This window comes from Tauraco erythrolophus, chromosome 10, assembly GCF_009769465.1.
Source record: "Tauraco erythrolophus isolate bTauEry1 chromosome 10, bTauEry1.pri, whole genome shotgun sequence".
Lineage (NCBI taxonomy): Eukaryota > Metazoa > Chordata > Aves > Musophagiformes > Musophagidae > Tauraco > Tauraco erythrolophus.
Genome location: NC_141474.1, coordinates 7,383,715 through 7,404,695, shown reverse-complemented (window position 1 = coordinate 7,404,695; position 20,981 = coordinate 7,383,715). Strand labels below are relative to the sequence as shown.

Genomic DNA, 20,981 nt, shown 5'->3' with positions numbered 1-20,981 from the left:
CTTCGGAACGTCACGCTTATGTTCTAAACTTAAACATCTCACCAGTGTGAGTGGATTTATATTTACACAGTTTCTAAAGTAAAACAGTCTTGTATGATTAAATGCACATGCCCTTAAGAGGTTTGTTTTGGGATGGATAGGGCGCTCTTACAAAGCTTCTGCTGCTGAAGGAGGACAGCTGGCTTGACTTTTACAGACATTTAAATCACCAAGTACACCGAAGAAAGTGTACCTTCCTGGAAGCTGAGCAGTAGCCTCTGAGAAAGATGTTAAAGAGTGTCAAAAAAGAAATCATTTAGGTTTGCTAAAACTTCAACACTTGACACTGAAACAACAGATTAAAGATGTCTTCACTTCTTCCCTCATTAATGAGCAATGGAAAGAGTACAGATTCAAGAGAAAACAGTTACAATCCAAATCAGTACAGAACTCCAAGGATGGAGCAGTATTTGAACCCATTTCAAAAGCCACTTTAAAAAACAGCAAGACCGATTTGTTCCTGCAAAATCTAGATGAAACTTATCTCGTCCAATAAATCTGCAGGTTGTTGGCTCAACTTCCATAGAATTAAATATAAAATATGACCACCCTCTCCTAGAAAACAACCACAACTTACTGATGCCCCAGGAACTACTCCTGACAAAGGAATTCAAAAGCAAACCTGGAACTGTTGAGACAGGAATATTTAGGCCTATTATTAAAATGCTTCTATTAGCAACCACTTGCTGAGGAAATTATTGGGAATTTTCATATCCAGCACAAACTGCAGTTTCCTTTCACTCTGGTCTTCCTTCCAGAAGACAGAATCTTGGCCCTTTAATACTGTAGTTCAAAGAACCTTGCAACCCATGCTTAACTAAGGCCAGAAAGGCACAAAATCCAGACCTCCCTTTTGAGGATCTCATACAATTATAGAGAGGAAATCAGGATGATTTAGAAGAGCTACTCTCTCTCAAGTTAGCTTGGAGTAATCAATGAAGAGATACTTCCTATTCTGTATGTAGCTTAGAAGAAGCATCTCCTTATCTTAAGCTCTGGTCACAGGAGCTTGAAAGACAGTGAGAAAGCACATGACACTCATGATCAGCCTTCTTACCAAATACTTGAACATGCTGATCTTTATGGCTCTACACTTCTGATTCTGAAGGTACAAGAAGGGCACTTTATCTGTTGCTAGTATCAACATAAACCATTCACATCTACTTACAAGATGGAAACTGCCAGGAAGGATGAGAAATCCCAGCACTGAATTTTCTTATGTATTTGCCATTCCACTCAAAAATCAAGTTTGCAGCTACCATGTCGAACACAAATATCCTCAACGCTTGCTCTGTAACAACACCTCATTGAGATAGCATCTTCTCCTCGCATGACACCTTGGCAAGAAAATGCCAACTTTTTTTTTTTCAACTGCAGGTAACAAAGACAAGTTGTGAGCATTGAATCTGCATTTCAGATTCTTCAACTATTAATGTAACTTCTGCAGAGGATGAGTTTTCCTAAACAGCATCAGAAAATTTCTGCTTAAGACCAGAAGAGGAAGATTGAGACAGCGTGCAACAAACTTGAATCTAAACTCAAAAAACTACTCCACAAACATACAAGAAGCATTTTTTCTTTACTAAAGCAGGTGTAACTACTAACTAGTAGCTACTCAAACTGCATGGTTTCTCTACATTCAAGAGATGACAGCCATAGTTCTTGCTCAAGACACAATGCTGCCCTAACAAGGGCAGTCCCCACACAGGTCCTTAGGCAAAAAGGAGAGTGTCTCTGTGGATGTTTTTCCAGTCAGCGTTGCCAATGCACCACAGCTGAAAACTGAGCTGTAGAACAATGAATCCCAACAGTTATGGAGAAGCCAGGGGAGTTCCACGCAGACAACTATGATGAGTCCTCAACATCCTGAAGTTCTGCAAGGGATACCTTGACGATATCCAAGCCAACAGGAGCTGATATACAGATCCCTTAGGTAAACGGAACGAGTCTTATCCAACGCTTTGGCATATTCCTAGTTTAAAGATTTATTTTTTCACAGAACAGCACTTAATTCACAGCTTCAGGTCATCCATGCACTCAACCAATGATCATGCACACTACCTTCAGTTCTCTCCTTAAAGTCAAGCGCTCACCTTGCATACATCACATACACCTGAGTTTACAGAATCTGCCCATACCAGGCTACAATGCCACTCTCCACAGCAAGGCTCAGGACAGAGTTTTCACATTCATAAGTCAGCAAAAACGTGTAAAACCCTCCAAAGCTGATCTCTGCACACAGGTATGACAAACGGCATGTCTCTACCACTTGTGGAGAAGTGTTTAATTCAAATAGCATCAATGTTTCATATCTGCTATTCAGTGGGCTCTGCTGTGTGGGCAACTACCACCAGCAGGCAACCAAGTGTCAATTACATCACTGTAATCACATTTCACATACAGTGCCCAGTAATTTGTTAATATTTTTCTTACCTTTGTGTTTGTTCCAAACTCTGGAGCAGAAACAGATATCATCGTTCCTATTTCCGTGCTCAGTTCACTTGCTGCTTTGCTTTCCTTTGTAGTGACGGGTTCTGGACTTCTGACAGAGGTGGGAGATGGCTTCTCCTGTCCCTCAGGTTCTCCCTGTTGGGCATCTTTCACCTTCCTGTTCTTTAAAGAACGTTCTTTCCCAATAGGACCAGGTTTATACTCTTTGTTTTCTACCGGACTCAAGTCTGGAAGCTAAGTTAGTGTTAACTTGTCAGTTATGTCTTCCCCCCCATGTCCTATCCCACAAGAACATTCTAACATGCTTAAAACAATTTTGTTTAAATCTAAAAGCTTTCCTGAAGGGGAAGCATTTTCTAACAGACAAATAATTTGAGACTAAGTTAGCAGTACACACACAAAATTTGTTTAGAACATTAGGAATCTAAACCATTGTTTTCAAGCAATAAATAATTTATGTGAAGTAGCAGAGTTTAACTAATATAAGATCTTAGTTAAAATCTACAGAAGAAAGCCAACTGGACTCTCCTTACAAGAAAAGCACAAAAAAGCATAGAAGCCACAAGACTTCGTATACATACACGTTACTTTAATTTTCAGAGAATCAGGATTTTGCAGGGCTTCAGGAAACTAGAACAGAAGACTCTACCTTCATTTGAAGATATCTCAATACACGTTGGCAGCATTTATCCCTAGGATTTGAGCACTAAAGGATATCCAGAAAAAAATAAAACACCTATGTGCAAGTGTTGCCTATATTTTGCAGACACTATGGCTGGAATAACTGCTGCAACTGAGTAGTTTCTTTTTGTGCAGCTGAATTAAAGCAGAATGAAGGGCCTCGGGGAACCTGAATGCTCTGCTGTTTAAATAGCCATATCCTTTCTGGCTTCACTACAGAGCAGCACAAAAATTCCTTAAAATCCTATTCCTTAAGCTTTGATAGTGGAAAGACAGAAGCTGCTGGTATTGTGTTGTCTATAAATACAAACTAGCTGTTTTAGGAGTAGATGAAAATTCTTTACAATACAATGCCTTTGGGCTTTGAGGAGGGTGGAGTTTCCCAAAAGTATTTGTTACCCTCGGGAGGCCAGCAGAGACTAGCTTTCAGAGAAGGAAGAAAACAACACTAGAAGCAGATGACTCTGCTCTGCAATGCAGCAATCAGAAACATCAGACCCACCTAATCCCAAATATTTTTTTTTTTCTCTAACAGTTTAGAGAGGCAGCAAGTCCTCCAGATGCTTTAAGGTCACATTGGGAAAGGGTAAATTGCTTTGCTTCAAGTATGGTCCTCTTATATTGCCCGTATTGGTTCAAGGGGCAATGTAAGAGTACTAACCTCCAGCCCTAAACATAAGTTCGTATTTAGGCTTCACAGCAAACACTACCACCATGGGGGTGGTGTGGCAGGTATGTAAGAATTGTTCGTTTGTTGGGATTTTTTTTGTCATCAAGACATTTAAAGGATTACAGCCCTCTCATTCAGAAGGGTACACAAAAATGTTACTCTCCAATGAATTTACCATTTTTAGTCATACATTTGTCTTTCAACAAAATCTACAGGGGTCTTGATAGCTATAACCAGGGAGAAAAAAAGCAACTTTCTACACTGTGTAAAGTAGACTCTATATATTTATTTAACTTTGAAGTTCAGTATCTTTAAGTGATTTCATGAGGACAGTTTTGGGCATGCTGCTAATATATCTGACATACGGGGTTTGAATTGTTACTACAACTCACCAGCAGTATTAACAACTGCACATTTCTCTGCTGTACGGGTTTTATATTTTGCAATAAAGACCATGCACGGCAGCACACCCACTGACTGCCTCATGTAGCAGAAGTTAAATTCATTCTACATGTTACCGTGCTTTCAGATTTCATCTTTTTTTTTGGAAAAAAACCCAAACACAACCAACACAAAGAAACACTCGGTCTTCTAGAAAGACAAAAGGATTTTAATTGCATCAGGACCACCGCCAAATCTCAGACATCGAGAGGGACTGAAATAGCTGGTTCTGTAAGTCAACAGCCAAGTTTATCTACTATAACCATCTCTTTCTGGGAGTAAAAGCTGGTGCTGATTGCTAGTGATGCACAGGTAAGTGTGCATGGGAGGTGGAAATAACAGGACAGCATGTTTCATTAATGTGAAAGATCACTAAGTGTAATCTAAATGACAGGATAATAAAATATTACTCCTTATGAGTAATTGAAATACAAGATGATGACTGCATGGAGCCCCTAGATCTCTGGAGGGCAAGTGATACATGTTTTTTTAAAATTGAGATAAGTTTGATTACCTATCCAGTCTTCCTAGATTAGTTGCAAAAAATTAATTATCCATACATCTGTGTGTTTGAATTTGAGACTTCAAATCAGCAGCTCTAACACTCCCCCCTTTCCTCAAAACCCTCTTCTGGCAATCTGATGTATTACTCATCTTGGTAACCTGGCTACAAAACTAAGCAAGGCACCACGCATCATTCGGAGGGGGGCAAGGCAGGCATGGTGGCAGGAAGAACTACTGAAACTGAAGACATAGTCACGGCAGAAACAGAATGGCTGCTTCAGCTCTTAGCCTGAAAGAAGTAAGCTCAAGAGAAAACCAAACATTCCAAACTAGAATCCAAAACCAAAACACTCTACCACATCCAGAGTCTCCCAACAAAGCTACCGCAAATCCTTAATCCCACCCCTGCTCTAGCCACATCCCTTGTTCCAAACACAGAACCAACAAACGAACTCTGCTGGGCAAGGATGCTGTTCACCTACACTTGCTTCTCAAACTGAATTCCCCATCTTCTCTCCAAGAACCAACTTGTTGATTGTTTTAGGAAATATAAAATGGGAATTGAATTTTTATAGGTCAAGTCCTAAGTGAATGAGTATTCTACTCCATTATTTGTAACCTCTTTTTGACTGAACTTCTCAAAGTTTATAAGTTTGTACTGAAGATAAGACATTTTACCTTTTGTGCTTTGATGGGCCCAGCCCGAGGCTGTTTCTGTCTTTGCTCTTTCGGTTCTGGCAGCTTGTCAGTGGACTTCTCAGAAAGCACAGGGCCAACTTCATTGTCACTGCCACTGGAAGCTGGGGCTCCAAACTGAATAGTTTCTATACCAAGATCGACTCCACCTTCTTGCCCAGGCTTTGTCCCCTAGTTAAAAGGTAAACATTTAACACATTTCAAAAGATGAGTGCAACGCCAGTGGTTCAGAAAAAAAGAGCACAAAATATGCTCAGCTGAAAAACACTGAAAGGTTTTCAGCTTTTACCTTCTGCCAGCAAAAGTATTATTTGTGACTCCAACAGATTTGCAAGAGTAAACAAGACATGAATGTACACTTCCTCCTCCTCAAGTCCCTACTGTGTGTATACAAGCTCAAAAGCAACTAAAAAAAAAGCACTGAACAGTGAAGCAATATGTAAACAGGATGATGAACTGGTAGAGAAGGAGGAGAGGGACAAGTGCAATATCACAATGTCCAGATTCAGGTTCACAACATTCCCCTGGAAGTTCAAAAATTAGTTTCAATTCAAGAGGAACGACAAGACATTAAAAAAGATTTCCAGATCTCCTTATGCAGTTAAAATGGTCTAAAAGAGTTATGTCACATTCTTACAGTTTAAAACAATAAAGTTAAGACCAAAAAAGCCCAAGAAAACAAAGCCACAAGACTCTAAACATAAAATTTAGGGCTAGGCAAATTACATGGGATAAGTAGAGCTAATGTAGTCAGGAAGCATCTACTGCTTTTTTTCATCTCTGATTTAAGGAGGAACACAAAAATAACATTTAGTTCTTTTGAAACATCCTGTTTCTGTCTACATTACTGAACTGTACACAAGTGTTCACATGCAAAGTGGGCAGTGTTTTACTTCAAAAATGCAATGAATAACAGCCATGCATAGAATCTGTCAACAGCTAAGATTGTATTAAGAGAAGTTTTTCCAAGCTGCAATCATAAAAGCACTAGCCTGTATCCTGTGTCTCTGTACTATCTCCCGACTTCACGGAGTTCTACACGTACTAATTTAAGTATGTGCACGCCTGGATAAATCGATAATCTGTACCAAACCCAAGTGCAGTGTAATTTGGGTAAACTTCACATATAGCTACTCTCTTTTCCCCTCTGTTCTTACCTCTGGAGATGTAGCTGAACCAAAAGATGTCAAAGGCTTGTTCCAAGCACTGACTGAAGGTGGCTGAGGTGGGCTAATGGGTCCCACTGAAAATTAAGGAGAGAGTGTTTAAAAAACTCAACCCAATGTTGCTAAATGGATTCAACTAAAGCTATCAATTGTCTGAGAATTAAATTATAGATGTCTTGACTAAATAGCTTTCGTTAAGAAAGTGTTAACCCATTCAGCAGTTAACAATATGCTACCTACTTAGCTGCTTTCAAGAAGGGCAATCATGATATTTGGAAGCACGACCAAGCCCGACAAAACGCAGATTCCTGAAGGGAGTGACAGCTGCTCATTCATAGCGAATGAAGAACATGACAACAATGTAAAATACTGAGTAATATACTGCAAAAATCTCTCTTCAGAGGTATTCATAGGTTACGACACTGCATTTGGGAATGCTGCCCTCTGTTCCCTGCGTAAAATACATTTGCAGGTACAACTGAGACAAACAGAGCTGGCAATCGGCATTCTCTAGCTACAATGCTTGCCCCCTGCCCCAAATCCAAAAAACTCCACTTACGTTTTTTGGAGATCTCATTTAGAACTGCTGTAGGAGGCACCTTGCTTTCCCATAATTCGGCTCCTAGACCGTTGTGAGCCTGGGTGTTTTGCAGAACTTTGCCTGACACGGCATATTCCGTGCTGGCTGTCCCTCCTGCAGCCTGGTTTTGCGACGGAACAGGAGTCTGCGGCTGACCTGGAGTCTGCGTTGTGCACGGAGGCTGCGCCTGAGCTTGTGCCTGAGCTTGTGCCTGCTGCGCAGCTGCGGCTGCGGCCTGCTGCTGCTGCTTTTTGGCAAATCTGGGTGGAAGCTTGGAATTCTGACCTCGGCCTTTTTCGCTTGATCCTTTTTTGGTCCAAACCTGTAAGCAGAAGTCAATTTTATTCCCACAGCTGATAAATCTGTGTGGACAACCAGCTGTATTCTGTGTAGCAGCAAAAAGCAAACTGGTTAAGCCAGTCTCAGAGAACTTTTTGTTAGGGGTATTTAACCACAGGAACAATGATTTATTTCTCATTTATTTTCCTCTTTGAATCAGGTGATATACAAGCAATAGCATAAATCTTTATCATAGTATGAAAAATGGTGTTTCCAGTTTGCCAGTTCCATCTACCTGATTATGCTCAATCACAGAGCACAGAATCCTAAGATGACTAAGTGAAAATGAATTTCATTTACTAATTCTGAGCAACTTAATATTGCTACTACTATCTAGTTATATAAGGTGAAAACATAGCTTCTTGGGAATGAAGATTCTGCACACTTCATAACATTGAGAATGTACTGCAAGGAACTCTTTCCCATTATATAAATGCTGGTTTTGTACCTGCACTGTTTGTTCTTCCTTCTTTCTGCGCTCTTCATCTTGCAAGCGTTTCTGTTGCTTCTTAGACACCACTTCTGTGAAACCATCATCATTCAAGTTAGATTGAGAGTCTTCAACTACTGTCACTTCAGGGTGATCATCAATGATCACAACACCTACAGAAAAAAGAAAGGTTCAGATGCTGCTGTTTTAACCCCTCAGGTGCAGTGCACCAAGCCAAGATCTGCTTTAGAGTGGAAGCTATTTCCACACACACACAGATAGTGGCCCTGATTAAAGGTAAGCTTCTGCTTGCCAAGTGCTTTCCTGTTGAGTTTGAAGATGAGTTAATCTGTAAGAACTGAAAAAACTGACAGTTCCTGTACCAGACTCTCCAGGAAATAAGAACTAAAACATAATAATGAACAGCCTTCCCAAACATTAGCCATAAGCTTATCAGTGATGTGCCTTTGCTTATGAAGGTTAAACAAATTATTTGTGTGGTGGGAAACGGTATGAATGACAGAGTTAAGATCAGGAAATAGAACCAAATTGATTTTATCTATAAATACAATGAGATTTCCCACCTTTCAAGGCACAAATGTTAATTAGTATGACAAAGTTAGCAATACTCGAGTACACAATTAGTCTGGTGTTTAAAAAAAACCCCACTTTTCCTCTTTTCTAAGTTTTCAAACATCTAGCTCTATATATAGGAAAGCAGGATCACAAATTCTTCTTAGCATAATACCAATACATACTTGCGTAATTATTAAGATCAAATTGAGACAAGGCATCCACTTTTTCCTTAGGCTTCTTTGGACCAGCCTTAGGTTCTTCTTTCTTCTTGCCACTTGCATCCTTGGTGCTCTTTTGTCCTGCAGCAGTAACTCCTCCGTCCTCCTGATTTAAAGAGTTGCTGTTGGTGGGATCAACAGTCTGGACAGCAGTTGTCTGCTCTTCAAATGGCCTGTATTAGGAAAAAAAAAAAAGGAAAATCAATGACCAGCCACAGAAAACATTCAGGAAGAAGCTAACAATTTAATGCAGATCACACTATAGAGCTACAAGTGTCTACTGTGCAACTCCATAGTAGGCTCCAGACTTTTACTTTCAGCTCCTCAATGAGCAGAAGCTTAACAACAAAAGCTGTTTTGGTGACGCATCAAACATTCTGCCATCAAAAGGAATCACACTAAAAAAGCGTAATTTTAAGGTCACCCCTGGCTTGGTCTATGTAGTTAGACACACCAAAACTCAGTAAGTATGCAGTTCAGAACTCCAGTAAAGCTTTCCATGGAAAAAAAACAAAAGCCAGAAGCTTACAGTAAGCAACGTGAGCAAATATAAACAAGGGAGAATATACTTGCTCCACAGGCTCACTTGCCAAAAGCTATCTGAAGCCGTAAGAATCAGATTTGCAGCATTCTGACTGCTGTGGAACCTGGAATACCCAACTTTTGCTTTAACATCACCTTTGAGTAATTACCCAAAGAAACTCTTAATAGTTTTAACTCAGAGGTTAGAGTATTGATCCCAAGTTTTTAAGCCCAGGCAAAACCTGACCTTAGCACACAGCAACCTACAAGCACAAGAGTCCTAGAGTACAGGGCAGGCATCCAAGGAAGAAATGTCTTGTCCTGCCTCCCACTTATCATGCTACTGTGCACTGCGGCTACAAAACAGCAGGCAAACAGTAACGTCAGATAATTACCAAGTTTCAACCCATTTTAGCATATAGAGAAACAAAACTTAGTCTCAATGGCAAGCAGTTCTCAACTTGCTTATCTACCTTAGGTGATTGATCCAAGCACCAAAAGCCAAAGGCAACGCAGCAGTCTATGTCTTAAACTGCAAAACTGTTCACATTAACATTTCAGCTTGCATCCAAATCTTGAGAAATGTAGCTCGACTCTGAGTAACGGCACTGCATTTTTTTAAAATTAGGCTTTAACACTGTGCATACATATAAGAATACTCTGCATTTAGTTCCATGTTCCAAGTGTCTGTATATCAACAGAAAGTACACAGCTCCAGGTGCATGTGTTCGTTTTATTCTCTTTTCTAACAGTTATTACAAATCTAAAATAACTACTAATGATTTTGAACCACAAGAGAACAACACACGACTAAGACCACATTTGCTTCCTAACAGAAGCTGGTACTCACCCTCTTTTTCCACTTCTGGGTGGAGGACCGCTCCGTCTTTCACTCCTAGGCCCTGAGAAGTTCCTCCCTGGTTTAGCTGGCCCATTGTTGCCACGTCGGTTCTGACGGTCTATTCCAGGCCGCTGACTAGAAAAACTTCTCTTGGCTATTTCCCTTTTTGGAGCTCCAGTGTTTTCTCCTGCCTTTGCAGCCACCTGTGCTGCTACATCTGCTGTTTTCTTCTCATCCCTCTCCCGCCTCTCATTGAAGTCGCTGCTTTCTGAGGCTGTTTCCCACTCTTCATTTGCCTGGTCTGAAGAATTCTGGTTGGACAAGTCTGGTGTCTTACTTCCCGACACATCCAGAGCAGTGTTGGAAGGCTCATTAACTGCATTACTAACTGTGGCACTCGTTGATGAACTGGTTACCGCCTCATTTATCTTTGATGCAGCCTCTCTTTCTTTCAGGCGCCGAAAGCGTGGTGGCTTATCTTGCCTTGGAGGTCGAGCAGGCCTTTGTCTTCGTGGCCTCTCTCTATTTGGATCAAATTTTCTCTCAAATTTTGGAGGTCTTTTATCAACTGGTATAGGACCATAATGCTCATTTCTTCTTGGAGGCTCCCCATCTTCTGGTTTAATGATCTCTGCTTGCCTAGGGTTCCACTGATTGTCTCTGTAGGCTGGTCTCCTTATTGTAGATGGACGTGGAGGACGCCCACCAGGATCCCTGCCACCACGTCTATACATTCCCCCTCTGCCTCGTCTAGAAGGCTCTCCTTTAGGAAGAAATCCTGGTTTGGGTTTGTTCTCATCATCTCTTATATATGTTTTTTCTAGGGATCTGTTGTCTACTCTGATACTGTTTTCAGGTTTGAACGACAGGGGCTTTGAAGGCTTCTTGACATCAACTCTCTCTTCTCTTTTTGGGTGCTTGCCTTTGATTAGACTGTCTTTGTCTGAAAGCAGCGTGTCACTCGCACTTTCATGAACTTCGCTGTCAGAATCCGTCTCTGAACCATGCTGTCGCCGCCGTTTTGGGATTACTTCAAAGTCTGAACTCTCACTGCGAGTTTCACTCTCTTCTCTTTGCCTAACGGGAGCCGAAGGCACGTGGTCTGATCTAGGCTTAGGATCTCTGTAGTGTGGGTACTCTCTATTATGGCCTCTACTGCCCCGACCACGTCCTCCGTAAGAACCCCTATAGCTACGACCTCTAGAGTAATACTCCCCACGACCTCTGCCTCTGTATCCCTGATCTGGGAACCAGTCTCTATCCCTAGCCTCTTTCCAGTATGTCCTAGGTGGTAAGCCAGGCTCTCTTTTTACTGGTCTGGTTTCTAAGCGTGGTTTCTCTACAACCTCCTTACTAACTACCTTCTCAGTCTGCTTTTCTTCCTTCACTGCAGTAGCTGGCTGCTGCTGCGCGGTCGGTTGAGCAGGTGGCTGCTGCTGTACTGCAGGAGGAAGCTGTGGAGCTGCAGGCTGGGCAGCTGGGAGCTGTGGCTGGACTGGAGGTGTGGGTGGCTGAACCGGAGCTTTAGCTGCAGTCTCGGTTTGACTGCTCTCCTGACTTGCTGGTGTCGGAGCGGCATCCTGGGTTATCTTCTTAGCCAGAGGAGCACTGCTGGAGGCGGATGTCTCTGGCTCAGCCTGAGGCAGTGGCACTTGAGGTGCTTCCTTTTTGTCGTTTTTCTCTGACTTGCTAGGTTTTTCACTAGCTGTCTTTTCTCCTTCTTTCTCCTTTCTCTGCTCACGCTCTTCTCTCTGTTCACGCTCTTCCTTCATATCTCTAAGCACAGGTTTTTTAATAGGACCTGATCTTCTTACTGGTCTATCACCACCTTCATCTCTCCTGCCATAACCTGGCCTAGGACCCCATCTTGTTTCAGACTTAGGTTTGAAAGTTTTTTCAGGTTTTGGTCCTTCTGATGTTCTATTACTGATCAAAATTTCTTTTTTCGGCTTAATCTCAAGTCTCTCAATTGTCTCCTTTGTCTCAACAGGCCGGTTGTTTAATTTAGAGATATTTGTTGTTGTCTCATTCCTCTGGTCTTCTGATTTTAGAGAGTGACTTGAACCATGGGAAATGCTTCTCTTCAGTGACGAGTGACTTTCTCCCATAGGCACCAATTCTTCTGGAGAGCTGTGTGTAACCTTCTCAGTTACTCCTTCAAACTTAACTGCCGTGTTAGGTGTGTCAGTTTGGAGAGGTTGTACATCTTCCAAAGGCCTGCTTGGGAACTTTTGTACCTCCACCTCTCCTGATTCTCTGAAAAAGTCTGTCTTCGGATGAGAGTCCAACTGGTTGTGTTCTACAGGATAAGCGGTGGCAGGGACAGCAACTCGTTCTTGCTCCAAGTGTGCCTCAGACCTAAGCAGCAAGTAATTAAGAACATTAGGGTGGTGGTGGGGGGAACTTATTACTCAAATATTTACTTAAATAATTTTCTATTTCTATGAAGGATTAATGTCAGCTCTAGGAAATAACAGGTATTAATTTTTATAGTGGCTGTCGGTTGTCAATTTTATTCTATCCTGATTAAGAGTTCAGTGTCAAATGTACGATTAGCTATAGGAATCTATGTTGTTAATGGCTATATATGCAATTTTAAATGAAGCCTCCAAGTTAGCAGGCTAATATCGCAAGTATTACCCCAACAGCAGTATAGCAAAAATCATTTCTAGGTACTTGTAAGTTGTAGAGGAAGCCTTCCTGACCATTCATCATGCAGCAAAGGTCAAAAGTGACTGTCTTTCTTTATACCACTTCTACTTAACACACCACTTTTGAAACTAATATACATCAGACAGAAGTTCTCTGATATGGGGAGGATGGAGAGCAGATGGAGAACAGGACAACACTGCAGGAGTGTTCCACAAAACTGAAAATTCAAAATATTATGGCAATCACCATTCATCAAATTAGGTTAAGGATCCTAAACAAGGGGTAAATTGTCTTTCTACATCCTACTAGGGAGCAGGCATGTCTTGTTTTATACAACAGCACCAACTATACTGCATCCCCCCAGTCACAACTCCTTTTTAAGTTTTGTGTGAAGAGCAGCTATAACTCTGTCATTTTAAACTGGGGTTTGCAACATAAGTTACACAGCCAAGTGTGCAAGTATGCATGGCTTGGAGAAACAACACACAGGAGTACATAACTCAGGCTTACCTCCTATCGTCAGGCTCTTCTAAAGCTTTGGCAGGAGAACTAGATTGCTGAGGTTCTGCATGGGGGTACGGGTCTGACCCCCACATCATGCGGGGCTCTGACAAAGGAACAGTGTGCTCTCTTGCTGAGCGAGCCATGTGTTCAAACGAATCTGAACTAGCTGCTGATCCCTCTATCTGGTCTCTTCTCATCAGTGGTTTGGGTGGCATAATTCCTGTAACAGATTTAGGTTCAACAATTGAAACAAGCTTAACATTAGCAAAGAAACCTACCTCAAGACTAACAAAGCGTATCAGGAGGTACTGAAGAACACTATTCTCTCTCCTCCAATCTCCTTTCCTTCCTACCTTCTGTTGTTGAAACCAAATGTCTATTCACTGCCAGTTGACCTCAGAATGACTAAAACATTCACCACTAGTAGCCTATGTACCAACAAAAGGAAAAGCTGTCTGCTTCCACTACAATAGGAAGTCAGGTCTGCAGATCTGTAAACTTGTGGATGAAGTTTCTGCCGTAAGATCTGAATGGCAAAAGGCAAGATGAGTGTACACACAGGTGTTTTTTTTTGTACTCTATTCTGGGTTCTTTTTTTTTGGTAACATTGAAAAGAGATTTTACAGTTTTCACTGTCTTTGCCTAGCCTGCCATCTCCTCCACTCATTCCTTGCACTCATTCAGGAAAGTAATTCCCTTGCTCATTAGCTGGATAAGTATCTCTGTTACATTACAAGCCAGACTTGTATTATTTATGCACAACAGCTTTCCTAACTGCAAGTGAGATGGCCATTCCACAAATTAAAAAGGACTTTTTAGTGCCAAGAATACGAAAACACAAATTTAAGACTCGAGGTGCTAATACATAATATAAAAATTACAAAATTTCGTGAGTTTTTTTAGTAAGGAGTATAGTATCAAGTGCTAACATGTAACACAAATGGTAAATACACTGTTTTTCTCAGTTCAACCTAACTTATGCCAGCTTTAATATCTGTAGCAAAGCAAGACTTACGCTGACATTCTGAATACATCCTTAACTGACACTAACACTCCTGCAAAGCAAAAGCTGTCATTCTACTTCATAGTCAAAGATACACATTGACACATGACTATCATTCTTCCAGTATTACTAAAACCTGTTTTGTCTCAAACAATAAAAGAACGTAGTTTTCTTTTTAAAACACCCACCCATTCCCTGTTACTATACATAGCATGGTTAGGGAAAGACTTCTATTTCAAAACCAAGAAAGTTCAACAGTCAAAAAGTGACGTCAGATTTTACCTGGATGAATCGGAGGCATATCCATCGCAGGTCTTCCTGACATCATTCGTGGGTCCATGTAGGACTGCATCATAAGCCACCGTGGATCAAAGCCCATCGAAGCTAAATGCTGAGGATGTGGCTGCATGGGCTGGTAAAGGGGTCTATGCTGGGGAGGTGGGACAGGGCCACTAGAAGGCTGTGAGGGAGCAGACTGCGGAAGCACACCTTGCTGTTGTTGCTGCCACTGCTGCTGTTTCATTTGCTCCTGCACAACAAAAAACAGCATTAAGAGACTTTTTGTTAAAATGAAGACCTTAGGAGAATTCAAATAACCCTTGGAAACAACAAGTACAGTTATTGTCAGGACACTAAGCATTCCAGAAGTTAATTGCAAATGTGTGTCAGGATGAGATAGGAGAAAAGGGGGAAAATCAGACTGGACAATTTGGAATAGCTACAGTTTTGCTGGTGTTCAGCTGAGACATAGAAAAATTTGTACTTCATGCATGCCATTAATGCAAAGTGCTCTTGAGACCGTAGGACCCACACACAAGTTACATTTGTGAGTGTAACATCCTTTAAAAGCTGCAGAAACAACTATCATCAGATCCCAGGTTCCATAGGAAACCACAGGGCAGTACTCTGCTTCCAGAAACTGATGCAAAACCAGCCAGTATCAAAAGCTTCTCTTGCTTCCTGCTCACTTATGCGCGTTGTAAGCGACAGGAGTGTTTTATGCAGAGCAATTCCTGTCTATACCGTAGATGTTACAGAAGCTGGAAACAAACAACACTCCTACGGTCACGTTCTTATTCAGAATGAGAAAGAAGACATGATTCTTTTAATGAGCTTCCTTCTTTTAATGAACTGGTTAGTTACCTGCTGCCTCTGAAATCTTGGTGGCAATGATTTCTGGAACTGTTTAGAATAGCCCGAGGACACAGCAGGACGAGGCTGAGATCCTGAATCTGGCTCACTCTCGTGAGCCACCTGTGAAATCTCTTTCTCGTTCCGACCACTATCTTGTCGGGTAAAGACTACTTGATCTTCTGGGGAAAAGAAAAAAAAAAAACAACAACAAAAAAAAAAAAAAAACAAAAAAAAAAAAAACCAACCCACACAAAAACAAAAAACACATGTAGGAGACAACAGTGAATCTTAAAACTATGACAATTTCACCAGAACATCAGATAAAGGACGTTGTTCCAAAATAAAAACAGTGTGCCTTCTCTAACCTCATAGTCTTAGTTTCCAAAACAATAAAGGCAAAAAAAGTTGAGAACAACCCCTCAAAACGGAACAAATGTTGTTAATGCATCTCTTGGTGTCCCTTTTAAATGCAAACACCCTGCGTAATCAATCACTGTCATTTAAGCTGTAACTATCATGTGATTTAAGAAGTGCTGTATCAATGCTACCTTATTACATTTGAATCAACCTTTTTTATGAACCAAGGTTTGGTTTTACAATTACTTTCATCCATTTAAAGGATAATCCAACCTTATTAAGCATAGTCTAACAGTCCTCTTGTGGCATTCGAGTTCCACTACAAAAAGTGCACCAAGTTTAAATACCTGCTCTTTATGTCTACTTCTCTAGGCTTGCTGAAATAATTTACATTGCTTTTCAGCAACATGAGTTGCTGACCCTCCTTTAGCAAGAAAAGAAAGCCTGCTTTTCTTTCTGTATTCTTCAAAGTCCAGCCTAAACCACAGAACCCAATTGTTCCTTTAAAGTTTTGATGAGTTGGGCAAACAGGTCTAGCTGAAAGAACAGTTAGCTGCTATAATGTGCCAGGAAAATAATTGTCTAGATGCACTAGGCTAATTAGATATGCAAATTAGACTCCTAGATTATAACTGTGCTCTGTGGCTCAACTTTAAGATAACACCTACTTGCGTGCAAGCATACCTTTTTCTTCCTTGTTATTCCTGGTTTCACTTTCTTGTTTTTCTACTGCAGGTGTTGCCACAGGTTCAACAGGCTCAGGAACCTCATGTGCTGGTTTCTCCTCGTCTTGCTCTTTCTCCTTCTCCTTCTCTTCTTTCTCCATCTCCTTTTCTTTCTCCTTCTCCCTTTCTTGCTCTTTTGCCTTCTCCAGTTTTTCTTTTTCTTCTTTTTCCTTTTCCCGTTCCCTCTCTTTTTCTTTTTCCTTCTCCCTCTCCCGCTCCTTTTCTCTTTCTCGCTCTCTCTCCCGCTCCCTCTCCTTTTCCCTCTCGCGTTCCCTTTCTCTCTCGCGCTCCCTTTCCCTCTCCCTCTCTTTCAGAGGGTCTTCCCGGGAGGGTTTCGTCACACAGCCAAATTTCTCATTTAACCGTTTTAGCTTTTCGGCACAGGCTGCTTTTCGCTGTTCTTCCATTCTTCTTTCTTCCTCTTCTCGCCGCTTACGGGCTCGCTCAACCGCAGCAGATATCTCTGACTGCTGTCTTCTCCTCTGTTTCCAAATTTCATCTTCATCTGGTACTGGTTTAGGGGGAAAGGGTCCCTGCCTTCCAGGTCCTACCTGGCGATCAGGAGGAGGAGGGTGCTGCAATATTAAGATCAGTTAAGTCAAGTTGAATGCGTATTATTTAAACCGCCAGTTGAAAATACTACATTTTAAGTATTTGTTGACACATGTATTTGCACAACACTTTTACAAAGCAAGATTCCGAAGAAAAAGCAAGCCCCCACCTTCCTGCTCCAGTTCAGACTCATGCAACCTGAGCTCAGAAAGGAGAGGTAAAGATTCAGTTGGGCTCATGTCATACCTCCTTCCCATCACCAAGGCAAAGCGACAGCAAAGATAACAAGCATCCTTTAGATTTGGTTACAGGCTGCTCCAAAGACTCAGGGCAGATCTCAGACAAAATCCCAAGGAGCCAAAGAAATTCAAGGTACTTCATGATAACAGACATGTTAATAAGGACTGTTGAAAATTGGTAAGAAGCTACAAGGTACGCACTTCATTTGTGACTTCGACTCCTTGCCTGCCTTGGCAGCCAGCCCTCCAGCACTGTTCCCATTCCCCTGTCCTCTCTAGTTCCCACATGGGGCTGAGCAACTGAAAGCTCTTGAAGTTCTCATGCATTTCATATGCCACGTACAAGATGCGGCTGCTTTACGCAATTACATTCATAGAATGGTTTGGGTTGGACACAGAATATGTTGGACATAAAATTAGCAGTGCAGCTGTGCTGGGGTCCCATTCTTACTGGCCCCAGGCACACCGACAATCATTTTACTTGTTAAAGAAAAGGCTTATCTGTATGTGAAGCATATTTTTACTTTTCTTAGTCTAAATCCCTCCATCACAGAATTAAAGCATTTAACTCAAGGAAGTGAGGACAAGTATATTTTTTCTTACTGGTGGTAGAATAGATTTTGGATGAAGAGCAGGGCCACCTCTTTCATGTATAGAAGGCTGTGCTGGACCCCGATCCTATTGGATCAAAACACAGTACCTGGGTTAAGCAAGTTCATAATAACAGTCAAGCTGAAAAATTTTAGACTTACTGTTTTCTACTGGGTTAAGATACCACACCTAATGAGCTATCTGCATACAACAAAAATTTGCATGCAAAACATGAGCAAGAACATTTCCACTTTACATACTGACAGCTAAGCAATTACTTTAAAAATTCACACATCCAAATTTCAGAGTTTATGGTACTGCACTGTTTTTCCTCAGATTCCATGCATCATCAAACCCTGAAAGACAACATGATCTTTATATATAAAAGTGCAAGTAAAATCAATTCAAGATGCCCCATCTTCACTATTTCTGGTGTCAAGAAAAAACATTTCTGAGAAATTTTCAGAGAAAGTCAACAGCAGCTTTTCCTGGGGGAGAAAAATAATATAGTGCTGAAGCAGGCATAAACTGAGGTGGTTGCCTATGTTCCTCTACTAGAGGACAAATCAAAAACCAAAATCACTGAGCTGATGAAGTCTACATGGTCTGTATAAAATCTATCTGCCTAAGATGTCAGAAGTGAGCTGACACATTACTGCAAAGCTGCACTGAAGAAAGTGGGTCATGACACCAAAAGAAACCCCTACACTCAGGAGAAACGTGTGGGCCAACTGGGCACTATTTACTCTGTGTCACTATAAAACGTGACCGTCACCAGAACGGCTTCATTCACTGTTACAGGGATGGACAAAACAGAGTATCAAGTTAAAGCTTGTCAGTTGAGTCAAAGTAACTGACACAAGAGCTCTCCCCCCGTCACAACTGTGGATTACAACACACTACATAAAGACATGCTATTTTTATTTTTGCTACCAGGAGCAGTTGACTAGGCAGCAGCCACTCAGTTACCACAGCTCAGATAAGCAGTAGCTAATGCTTTCACTCATCTTCGTAACCTCAATTGACCTGACAGTTTGAAAAGCCACCTGAGTCAGACCTCTCCTGATGAGGCTGTTGCCGTAAGAGCTGAAGAGAACACCACACAAACCTGATCAAGTGGAGAGTTTTTGCCATAAGACCCTTTGATTGCTGCTGTGGAAACCTGGGTGGTAGACTTAGTACTTGTCTGTTCTTCTGCTTCCTTCTGGCCATCAGGACTCTGGGAATCTTTTGATGGTGTTTGTTCATCACTATGTGCAAAGAAGTAAGAAAAACAGGTGTACTCCACACAGGTACCTGGTGATTTATCTTCTATCCTCAATATTTCTTAGCAAGAGCAAAAGTTCCTCACAGCAAAGATAATTTCTACTACATGTCCAGTTGACTGGAGTCTGCAGGCAGTCATGCAATTTAATAAAGTATTACATTACTAGAATAAAAGTTACTGGAATAAAAGTAATTTCATTCAACCTTCCCAGAAGCTAAGCTAGTTAAGTGGCATTCACACCCAACTGGCAACACCAACTCACCCACTTTCCTTCTCTTTTTGACTACTTCCTTGCTCATCATCATCACTGAAGTTCAACTGCTCAGTGTAATCCACTTCACTCTGAGCACCTGATGCATAAGCAAATACTCCATTAATATTTCGGAAAGATTCAATGTACAAATAACAGAAACCATTAATCCCATGTTCTTACCTGCCCAGCCTTCATCGGCCTCAGCATCTAGATTATCAAATTTATCAAGTTCTTTAAGTTCACTAGCACTAAGAATAGATGGGCGCTCAATAGGTTCTGAACACCATGAAGGTGGTCCTCTTCCCCTTGGCCCTCTAAAAAAAAAAAAAAAGAGAGAGAAACAAAGGCCACTGTCACTATTCATCCACAAAATGACAAGGTAAAAGGTCAACTTGTATGACAGTTATTTCAAGTATTCAGTACTGTTCTCTCAAATACAGTATAAAAGTGAACTATCATTTACAAGCGTGACTACTGTAGTTCAATTAATTACTGCTACACCACTAGATGGTTCTTTATGGAAGAGAAAGTTTAGATGTTATAGTCTTGCTTGCACACTTCATAAACAAGTCAAACATCAGCTGACAGTAGAAAACCACATGCCTTGTAGCTTTCAAACACCACATTGCATAGATCTGGCAACCTTCTTAACACCAGTTTATCCACCTCGGAGATATTTCTTCATGCCTTCCCACTGTCAAAGGTTCTGTACCTTCTCCCTACTCCTATACTCAAGTTGTCCCACTTGTCCCTCTCAGCCCTTCTGTCCTCTTCCTGATCCCAACCACGGATCATCTGTCGAAGTTTGTACTCTACTGCTTATAGCATCCCCTATGTCCTCATGGATGCTGACAGCCATCCTCAACTACAGAGAAATGCACAGAAAGGAGGAAAATTAACTTTATAATGCTTTACAGTTCTACTTTAATTGGCAAGCAGTAGAGCTGAGAATCAGGGTTTAACTACTTTCATTGTAACAATGGAAAAGTCCTTTTACAGGCAAAATACTGGTTGAAGTTTCAAAGGTGCCCCCAAGTGACTCCTGCTCTTCCCAGTCAAAAACCCTGTAATGTGCAAATTTCCCTCAAGTTTTGCAGTTGAGTTATCAAACACAAATCAATCCATGACACTGCTCCACACAGCTGAACTTGAGAGAGTGGCAGTTCTTATGCAGTGTATAATCGTAAACAAGATACTCAGTGCAAATGTGTTTTTTTTTTTAATTCACCATGTCAGAATTCATACCCGCACAACAGTAACACTCGCACAGTTTCTTACCTGCTAGGTTCAGAATTGGGAAACCTTGTTGGACCTTGCATGGAAGGAGGATATGCCATTCTAGGATACTGATTAAACATCTAAGGTTTAAAAAAATGAGCCATTTGTTAAAAAACACTGTTCCATCAAAGGAATCATAAAGGACGTAAAGCAAGACTCTTCACTCAAGACAGTTTGCTATCAAAGGACAAATGTGTGACACAAGCCACTGAGGTGGAGCGATTACAAGTGTTCATCAACTCCTGACAAGTTCAAACTCAGGGTAGCAGGAG

The 20,981-nt window shown here is 41.3% G+C and overlaps 1 protein-coding gene across 6 annotated transcripts in view; it reads right to left on the bottom strand.

Moving 5' to 3' along the window:
* Nucleotides 1–20,981, bottom strand: part of PRRC2C (proline rich coiled-coil 2C) — a 74,086-nt gene that overhangs the window by 24,113 nt on the left and 28,992 nt on the right. For all 6 annotated transcript variants that reach the window (XM_086617493.1, XM_086617494.1, XM_086617496.1 and 3 more), the window contains exons 7-22: nt 20,710–20,789; nt 19,612–19,745; nt 19,441–19,528; nt 19,020–19,161; nt 17,924–17,998; nt 16,489–17,104; nt 15,457–15,626; nt 14,596–14,842; nt 13,317–13,530; nt 10,164–12,512; nt 8,756–8,964; nt 8,016–8,170; nt 7,208–7,550; nt 6,640–6,725; nt 5,465–5,653; nt 2,473–2,724 (exon numbers count right to left, since the gene is read on the bottom strand). In XM_086617493.1, the coding sequence (XP_086473619.1) occupies nt 2,473–2,724; nt 5,465–5,653; nt 6,640–6,725; nt 7,208–7,550; nt 8,016–8,170; nt 8,756–8,964; nt 10,164–12,512; nt 13,317–13,530; nt 14,596–14,842; nt 15,457–15,626; nt 16,489–17,104; nt 17,924–17,998; nt 19,020–19,161; nt 19,441–19,528; nt 19,612–19,745; nt 20,710–20,789 (5,349 nt within the window). The remainder of the gene's footprint in view (nt 1–2,472; nt 2,725–5,464; nt 5,654–6,639; nt 6,726–7,207; nt 7,551–8,015; nt 8,171–8,755; nt 8,965–10,163; nt 12,513–13,316; nt 13,531–14,595; nt 14,843–15,456; nt 15,627–16,488; nt 17,105–17,923; nt 17,999–19,019; nt 19,162–19,440; nt 19,529–19,611; nt 19,746–20,709; nt 20,790–20,981) is intronic.